The sequence below is a fragment of the Sardina pilchardus genome, chromosome 8 (genome assembly GCF_963854185.1).
Source record: "Sardina pilchardus chromosome 8, fSarPil1.1, whole genome shotgun sequence".
In the NCBI taxonomy this organism is placed as follows: Eukaryota; Metazoa; Chordata; class Actinopteri; order Clupeiformes; family Clupeidae; genus Sardina; species Sardina pilchardus.
In genome coordinates this window covers 12294250-12304249 of record NC_085001.1, presented here as the reverse complement: position 1 = coordinate 12304249, position 10000 = coordinate 12294250, and the positions used below count along the sequence as shown (strand labels likewise).

Below are 10000 nucleotides of genomic sequence, written 5' to 3'. Positions count from 1 at the left end.
CGATACTGGTCCTCTTGAAAGTGGTTTTCCCACAGTTCTGCATCAGCTTGGTCTCTTGGCCTGAAACAGACAGAAATAGCACTACTTCGAGGCCGAGCCAAAGTCTGGAACAATCGTGCTTGTAAACTGTATTTTTAACTGCAGTCTACACAGGAAAGATAGGACATTCCTTGTGATGCTGGCTGGGGACTTCCCGCAGCGGCCGATTGACAGCCGAGCCAAACTAATACCATACAAAATAACGCAGGATACAGCAAACAATACACCACAGGCTGGAGACAGCCATGACACCGTCTGCAACAGGTCACAGGATACAACCACAACAGATCCATTTCATACTTAACTGCTACTACTTAACTTGACAGTAAGCATCCCTAAAGTACTGTATTCAACTTCATTCTTTTGGAGGTGCCTGTTCCCTGTGTAAGTCACTTTGGATAAAGTATCAGCTAAATTTATGAATGTTATGTAGGTGATGGCACCCGAAGCTCTAAGGTGCTGACACTGTAAACTGACTCTAACCGTCGTGTTTAATGTGTTGCCTCTTGCAGAAACGTTCAGATTGCAGGTCATACTTTGAATTCCAGGCGAGGCATTTTAGAGCACCCACCCATGAAATGAGTTTTGCATGGCTCAGCACCTCTTCACTTGCATAACTACTTAACACTGTTTTGGACATATTGACCCTGTAGATTGCAATTAACATTGGGGGCATGTCAATGAGCAGCACATGTATTGGAAACAAAAATGCATAAGATGATGCAGAACAAAAAACTTTGAGAGCTTTCTCTGTTTAATCACTTCCTGTTATCACTTTGCTGAGTTGTCTGCTTTCTGTTATTTTGATATATGTTGTTACGTGTTTGGCTTGGTTGAGATTGTGCAACACACCACAGGCATCAGTGAGCAGCTGGGTTCACAGCGTGTAGCACCACCACTCCTCACCAGCAGAGGGCGAAAGCTAACGACCAAAGGGAGATTGAAAGCCATAGTAAGTTTGGCGCTGACCTCCGAAGATGACCAGTCCAAAGCACCACTCGGTGTTCCTGAGAGTGCATCCCCTCAGCAGGATCTTCTCGTTGTCCAGCGGATACTTCTGCCCGGCGAAGCTCAGGGTCCCCGTGAAGCGGTCCAGTCGGTTGTTGGGAGGCTCACAGCGCACTTCACCTGAACAGGACGACACGCAGGAGGTGTTAAGCAAACTCAAATTTGGATCGCCGTAATCAGAGGGCGACAAATGGAAGACCCAACTGACTTAAATCTATCATATTCTAATACTTCAATGGATTACATTAAAAGGGAACTACATTTATTTATTTTCTCATCAACGTTTTTAGTATGCTGGGTTTTTGTTTGTTTTTTTTGTTTGTAACTTCGATGTCTTCTTTGTTTCCTGTAGTCCTGTGTAGGTCAATGGAGTGAGGTGGAAGGGCCCTGGGCCCTGGGGTTTAAAGTTTGTTTCTGTATGATGATTTTGCATCAGTGGGATATAATCCTGAAAGTCAATATATGTGCTGTATTATTGTGGGATACAAAACTTTGAAAATCAACTACAGAGCTACAGTGTGGGTGGGCGCCCCACTGATGTCACGGTTGCCCAATCCAGCGATGACATCCACGCTTGCTCAATCCTCAAAAGTCCCCGACAGGTCATGCAGCCCAATCATATCACTTCCTTAAGTGTCTGTCAAGTTCCCGTTCTCATGAGGAGGCTTTCATCCCCCGCTCACCATTGAAGGCAGCCAGGGCCGTCACACTGTCTCCCATGTCCCCTGTGACCGTGAGAGCTTGCTTCACTTTAAGATTGGTCTCTCTGGAAAATCACAAGTGGGAGGATTACTCTCAGCACAGTCATTCATAAATACCGTAATGTGCACAAATACAGACATATTAAACACAGACGCGCACACACACACACACACACACACACACACACACACACACACACACACACACACAAACACACACACCATGAACACACAAATATTATATGAATGAATGAATAAATATGAATGTTATTTTATTATTCTAGATTTTAAAGCAACACAATGCGATAGTTGCATTCACACCCTTTGCTGTCAATTCGCAGTATACTGGGACATGACACAGATGTGCAAATAAATTATAGTGATGATGACGGCAACAACGTTTTGACAAATTCAGTCACCAATCATTTCCCCGATGCGTCAGCATCTGACGAAAGGTTCATGTTCCTGCATGGAGCAAGTGCTCTAGGAGTTTTGGGTGCACATCAACAATAAGAGATGTCAGTCTGCCGATTATAACGCAACGCATCATCAAAATGAGTTTGAAGCCATTACTAGCCGGCTGATCCCGTTTTAATGTACAAACAACCCTGCACAGTGTTGCTTTAATAACAGCCACATGTATTGGTTGGTTGGTTGGCTGACTGACATACAAAAACACACACACGCACCCATCAAGTTCTGCAGTCTCTATGTAGACGAGGTTGAGAGGTTCACTGCTAGACAGAAGGAGCAGGTCTGCCTGTACATTTTACAGAGAGAAACAAACATGTTAAAACATTAGGAACAAGAGTCAGGGCCTCACACATGACCATATATGGAATCAAAAAAGAGAGCCAACACTATGCTTTGAGATCACTACTTAAAACAGGAAATGATGTGGAGATTTATCAGATCAAACATCCTGTCAAAGGAACTCTTTTGCCTAGTATATCTCACCGTCACAAACTGGTTGTTTTCTAGTTTGATAATGTCTCCCACTTGTACATCCATCCATTTTTCACTACGGAGTCTTTGGAGAGAAGGAAATAAAGGGAGGATAAGGGAAGATTACAGTTAGATGACAGATTATTAAACAGTTAACTGGACATGACACAGATGTGCAAATATATTTGGCTGATGACAACAACAACAGTGTTTTGACAAATTCAGCCACAGACCACCCACCGAAATACCACAACAACAGCCTAAAGCCACATTGTTGCAAGAACTACATTTAAACTGAGGGATGGTGGTGGTTGGTGGTGGTGGTGGTGGGGGGGGGGTACACGGGGCACAGAAGACATAGTACAAACTTACTCTCCATTGATGAGAACTTGTACTTTACGGTTGTTCACTTTCTTGTCACTTCTGTGGCGATTCTAAGGAAGATCAGATAGCGTTTTTTAACCACACAGACACAAAATACTCCCACGCTCTCACACTCTGCAAACACTTCATGAATTATCAGTTGTTTTCTCCAAAACCATCAAAGGTATTCTCAATGAAAACACAGCCGCACTCCCATGCAATGCTGGCAGACACTGTTTCCAGAAACATCTGCAAGAGAAGATGGAAAAAAAGAAAAAGAAAACCCCTACACAGGTTGTGTTTGGAACTGGTCTACTTCCAGGACCGTGAAACCACGCCCCAGACACAGGCACAAAAAGACCCTTGTGCTGGTGTGCCGCTGCCCAGGGAAGGCTGCTCCTGTCTGGGGAACCACCCTCTACCTCTCCCTAATCTTTCCATGATGCTCACGGCACTGACCTTTCCCAAACGCACACATGTGCCATTTAAAAACAGATGTGTGTTGTGTCAGATGGGTGTAGATATTAGTAAAGACTTACCATTTGTCCTTATTAAATCTGATGTTCCACAACCACATTAAAAAGGGATTTAAAATGCTATATTAAGCTATAATGTGTTAAAGTATAAATACACATTTCCCTAACTATTATGTTAACCCTGTAATATTAAAATAACTAAATTCTTCACATTATTACCGCATTATGTTTTTAGTGTGAGTTTGAGTGTGTAGCATGCAGCATTATTGCCACACTATTTGTATTTATTACAGTGCATGCAAATGCACTGTACTGTTCTTCCTAGGCTTCTTATTATTCTTCTTCTAACGTATTTAATGCAGCTTCAACCGTTTGACGTAGAAACTTCATTCAAACTTTGTAACGTAGGTCTTGCTTAGGACACCCGTGCTATGAATTTTTCAACTTTGTAACTTTTATACTTTTTAAACTATTAGTTAAAAACTATTACAATTTCCCCCATAGACTTAACATTGCTCATTATGACATCACGGCAGCAATTAGAATGTTACCCCAGCTGGTCAGCCACCTGGGCACCAACTGTCAGTTTCTCTCAGGCATACAATCTCTCTGAAGACTACATATCCTGTTAACTGTTTCCTCTGTCCACAACTGTTTCAAAATAAAAGTCCTCACTGCAATAATACACTATTAAATCATTTAACCATTGAAACTACTCAACTATTTAACTGTTCAACCATTCCAACTGTCAGTTATCATCAACTATGCCTCCAGTCAACTACATGAAACCTCCATGTACCTAGCAACCAACATAGCAACCATTGAAATTAAGCGTTTATAACCGTTTCCATAGCAACCAACATGATTATACTGCAGTAACTTCTTGTTTCCTGATAGTGGCCACCATGGATACCCTAGCAACAAATGTTTCAAAATAAAAGTCCTCACTAGCAAGTTAGCATGGTTAGCATAGTTAACATTGTTAGCATAGGTAGCATTTTTAGCATAACTGCAAAAAATCATCAACTAAGTTAGCTAATCAACCTGGTTAGCATTATTAACAAATTTAGCATTGTTAGCATGGTTAGCATTTTTAGCATTACTGCTAGAAATCATCGGTTAAGTTAGCTAATCAACCTGGTTAGCATTGTTAATAAAGTTAGCATTGCTAGCATAATTAGCATTTTTAGCGTAACTGCTAGAAATCATTAGCTAAGTTAGCTAATCAACATTTTAACATGAATAGAAATCACTAGTTAAGTTAGAGCTGGAATGTTTCATCTTTAAACTGTCTACCTTCACACTATCAACTCTCTGTAAACTATGCAACCACCATGTTTACCCTAGCTACACCTTAGCAACCATATCTACATTATCTATCTATTTTTGCATTTTCATGCACTGGTAATTCCTTGGAATTGCATTTCTAGTTTACTGTATTACTGTGTGGCAGAGGAGAACAAGTAAAAATAAACTAGCACAATGGGGTTAAAACTGTCCACAATCTGATTACCAAACTCAATTTTTGAACTAAAATAAGAATATCTACTACTACATTTGTCAGCTTGTATTAAAGGAATATTACAAAAATAGCAACAAAGACCCTGGTGATAACAAAGACCTGTTGCCAAATAAAACACTGAGATACCTGAGAATAGTTTGTTGTGTCTCACTAATTAATTACAGCCTCTCTAGCACGCCTCTGACAGACCTCTCAGAATCCTATCTCTATGCAAACAACTGAAACACGAGTAGATAGTGCAAATAGACAGAGAGAGAGGGGGGAGGGAGAAAGGGGGGGGGGGGTAAAAGACACAAAAGCACAAACACAGCAACAGGAGACAAGAAGAAGACATTCTTGAGAGCTTAAATAGCAGCATGGGAAGGACAAAAACAACTACGTCTAAACAGAAATGTCATCCACACAACGCCATACAGCTCAATTACATGCCAAAAAACACTTGACTAAACGTCACCCAGATCATAACTTCTCATAACTCAACTGCCAGCAGGATACACGGCTTGTTCCCAAGTTCCCAAGACTCTGGCTGAGCAACTGAGGACTGAGCACTCAAAACTGAGCCTGAGCTGTTTAGCTGTTACAGCAGATTAGTTAGCAGATGCACCCAATTCAACTGTACAGGTACTCACAATGTCATCTATAGCATCTTTGGCTGCGGTCACAAACAGCACTAGGACCAAGGGCACCACGGTAGTGAACCATGACAGTGACGAGATGGCAGGAATCACCTGAGGAAAACAAGCATGCATATCATTTATTATAATTATTACGGGAAGCAGGAAACAGGGGAAAAATAAGCACTGCTACTGTCACTGTTAATAAATAACATTCTTCATTTCACGGTTTGTTATTAAATAGACTAACAAATGACTTTAAAGTATGAGGAAATGCATCAAGAAGAAGCAGAACAAACATGATGGCAAGGTGCAAAACATGACAGTTGCACAAGGTAATATTTAGCCTATGACATCAATACCACTGGCTGTGAATTCAGAAGAGGCCCATAAAGCAACAACCTGAAGTAAAACTCTCACTTCCTTCAAGGCTGGCTCTATTTCTCTCTTCTCCCTTGGCGCCTAGTAACCACAGAGCTTTTATTCAGAGACTTCTTGAAATGAGTTGAGCTTTCAGAAATGTGTCTTTTGATACTAAAAGTGAAAGACCTGAAAGAAACCTGTAATCTCTCAACGCTCTACTGTGCTACAGATATCATTAAACTCTCATAGCTAAACTCTCATTTGGGAGCTCACACCGTAACAATGGTCATAGCACAACAATGCTGCTACTAGACACAGCCAAGGTTGGTTGGGCACCACACCAAACCCAAGGTAAGAATAGGACACAGAAAAACTTAGAGGTGCAGACTGAGCCTACCATTCTAATCCAATGTACTTTTTTGTCCTATTCAGTGAATTGTGCCTTCTTCTGGCTCTCTGCTCAGTGTGTGTGTGTGTGTGTCTGTGTGTGTGTGTGTGCTCAGATAAACTGCTGGTGTTGGTACACAGTTCTGGCTCTGGCTCACATAGGAAACAAACACAGGGAATTGGACTGAGTCACAAACAATTCCAGCCAATCACGTGAGGGAGGTGTTTAATTTGATTCGCCGTTGAGCTCAAATGTCAACAACTTTCCACCAAAAATTGCAACAGCAAACTGAAATCGTGAGATGATAAACTCCGATTCCCCCATATCAAAACCCTTAAAGAGGAACTATGCAGGTTTGACAATTTCTTCGCTGTTTTCTCGTTTTACGCTTGCAGGTTTCTCTGCAGAGCTTCCCCTACAGCATTAGCGTGTATATTTTACAACACTTCTCAATCAGTCAGTCTGCCTTTGTATGAGCATACTGTAATTGCGAGGCTGCGAAACGTTCTGTTTGTCATGCCACTGGCCCAGTGGCACAAATTAGCAAGTGTGTTAATTTCCCATTACAGGCGCAAGGGGAAATCATTCAACCCGGAATAAGTCAGATAACCATTCCAATGACTACGCTGATCAGTTAAGGTAAATTGAACAAAAAAAAACTTGCGTAGTGCACCTTTAACACCCCACAAATACTGCACTTTTATTGATTCTACCCTATCTGTCTGGTCCTACCCCACTATAGTTCCCTGTGAGGGAAATAAGAAAGTACCCAAAAAGTACTCAAAAGATGCATTTGTTATATAAAGAGGACACATTATATAAATGAAAAAATGATCTCACCTGTAGAACTAGTAAGACCAGAAAGTAGGCATTGGCTATCCTTTGGAACTGCTCAAAGAGGTTAAGAGGCAGGAAAGTGATGGCGTTATACTTTGAGGTCTTGATTGCATTGGTCTGAGGCGAAATGAAATATAAAACAGCGTTTAGTTTACAACATTTATTCATTGTGATAAAAAATGCATCCCTGTCTGTAAAATATGTTCACTGGGCATGAATATTTAACCAAATAATATTAGCCAATGTGTCTCTTGTTTCCTGACACAGAACAAAGACGTTCATCAAAAACATGACTGTGTGCATGAGAGAGAGAGATAGAGACTAAAAAAGGTAAGATATTGTGTAAAATATGGGCTGTCCTGAAACAGAAACAGAGAACCCAATTAATCTAATCACATTAGTGAACTGGAAGGGCACTCAGAGATCGCAGACCTCCGGCCAAATGTCTTATCTCTCAAAACAAAAGAAAGTGAAATAAAATCATAGTTATCTAGATACAGTATACGCATAGTTATATATATCTATATTGATCGGGATCCACGCCAATATGTAATGATTTCTCTTTTGGCCCATCCTACCACACCACTTCACCAATAAGTGTCATGAAAATCAGCCTAGTAGTGTTTACTGGTCTAGACAATTACACCAACCAAAGAACAACAAAACAAAAATCATAACCTCTTTGGCAGAGGTAAGTATACAACAGTTAAATAATGGAACTGCCTCATGTGTCCATACTGTATGTCAAAGCCTTAGTGTGCAAGAAAAATGTCAACCATTTACAGCTCAGTCCTGCTTTGGCTACATACATGACTGCATGCTAGCATGCTATGCTATATGCAGAAACTGTCTTGACTGGTCTGCTTTGACTGTATAACCTTAGACTATGTAATATATGCTCAATTATGCTGTAATTAAGAGATGACCAGTTTTAGCCTGATTCTTGCGGAAAGAAACACATGGCCTTAAAGCAAGGACGTGTGTGTGTGTGTGTGTGTGTGTGTGTGTGTGTGTGTGTGTGTGTGTGTGTGTGTACTGTCAGTGTGCTTGTGTATGTAAGAATGCAGAGTAGTACATCTGTATGTGTTTACATTAAGGAAAAGACAGCCTTGCAGTGCGGAAATCACTGTGTACTTAAAGGACAAGTTGCAATCTTTTGAACTCACCGCATACTTAAAGGACAGGTTGTAATCTCTGTCATTGGCTTTCAGTCTTCTTTCCTCCTCTGAAGCACATCAAACGCTCAGTTAGAAATCATATCATATCATATCCATGCCAACTATTACAAGGATAAATGTAGTTTGATATGACATTTTCTAAAACATCAATAGCTAAATGAAGGTTATGTCCATCAATTGCTTGGAATTCAGTGACCTCTATTTCAGAGTTGCTTTAGGAGCGCATGTACAGTACCTATTGAATTGCCAGACACATTTATATTTATGTTACACTGAAAGGAAATACAGAAAATGGTGACAACAAGAGGAGAAGAGAAGGACAAGTGGAGGGAGGCCTTACCTCTCTCTTTCTTCCTCACACAATCCAGGCCGAAGAACGACATGGCTGCACTTTGCACTCATTTACTCATCGCCTCTGCAAAAGGGAAGACATCACAGATGAGAAGTGCACCGCTGCGCTGGAAACAGAGCATTACAGAGAGCACTTACACAGTCATTACTAAAGCCCCATCAGTCTTCTGACATTCCCCGGGGGATTCACAAGGTACAGTAGGCATACCGAGGCTCAGAACCATGCAGCAGGGGTGCATCTCTATCACTTCAGCAGTTCAATATAAGATTTGATTAAAAATCTAATGTGTTTCAATATTTGATTTTATTATGTTATAATGGCATACATAATGCATGCTGAGGCTCTAGAGAAACATTTCTATTCAGTTAGTCAGCTATTTTCCCTGGTTGATCTCGTATGTGACATACGTAATTGATGTTAGAGTTTTAAATCTATTACTGCGCCCACACGTTTCACAATACTCAAAACAATTTCACTTCCTTCACCGATCTTATCTGAGGCCTGTCAAATGCTGGTAGCAAAGTCACCATCTTTATCAGTAAACTTGTTTAGTTTCGACCAGAACTGTACAATAATGGCATAACACTCGCAAAATAGTCAAATCAAAAAAAGCAAAACAAAGCGTAAAACAAACTAAACCCCTTTTCAACATTCCATTATAACTCCTTCAGTGGTTCATGACACTTATCACACATCTTAGCGGCCACTGTTGTCTATTCCCACAAACAATTTCAGTTTCTTACATCTGTTTACACACATTTTCAAAACTCTGTGTATATTTTTCTAAATTCTACACACAAAACCCACAATTGCCTCAAATCTCCAGTAAAATGACACATCCCATTCAAAATGTCATAGACACATCTTTAAAGCAAACATGTATTCATAGGCCATAGACCCGTTCAAACTGCAAAAACAAACATTCCGGCGTTCCAAAAGGCACAGGAAAAATCAGTTAATTGTGTGTGATGTTTTGCAAAATATGTGTTTGGAGATTGAAAACTTCAGAGTCAAACACTGAGAATTATGGCTTTGCCGATTTGACGTTGGGTTATGGTGTTTGAAAGACATGTTTAGAGAATTGTTTGACAAGCAAAAAAATGTTGCAGTTGAAAAGAACTAACACAAAAACAAAAAGGCCGACGGTGAAATGACGAGGGCTGGGTGGAGGCTGGTTGAAGTGCACTGCATCTTGGAAAGTGTTAAGTCATCCA

General features: G+C 40.6%; 1 protein-coding gene across 1 annotated transcript in view; it reads right to left on the bottom strand.

Annotated features, from left to right (window-relative positions):
* The window catches only part of atp8b5a (ATPase phospholipid transporting 8B5a), a 32131-nt gene that overhangs the window by 14368 nt on the left and 7763 nt on the right, over positions 1 to 10000 (bottom strand). Inside the window, exons 2-11 of the mRNA XM_062542737.1 lie at positions 8775 to 8849; positions 8423 to 8481; positions 7260 to 7373; positions 5684 to 5782; positions 3066 to 3127; positions 2706 to 2778; positions 2438 to 2508; positions 1731 to 1813; positions 1009 to 1167; positions 1 to 60 (exon numbers count right to left, since the gene is read on the bottom strand). The exon at positions 1 to 60 is cut by the window's left edge and continues 29 nt beyond it. Coding sequence (XP_062398721.1) covers positions 1 to 60; positions 1009 to 1167; positions 1731 to 1813; positions 2438 to 2508; positions 2706 to 2778; positions 3066 to 3127; positions 5684 to 5782; positions 7260 to 7373; positions 8423 to 8481; positions 8775 to 8817 — 823 coding nt within the window. The 5' untranslated portion in view covers positions 8818 to 8849. The remainder of the gene's footprint in view (positions 61 to 1008; positions 1168 to 1730; positions 1814 to 2437; positions 2509 to 2705; positions 2779 to 3065; positions 3128 to 5683; positions 5783 to 7259; positions 7374 to 8422; positions 8482 to 8774; positions 8850 to 10000) is intronic.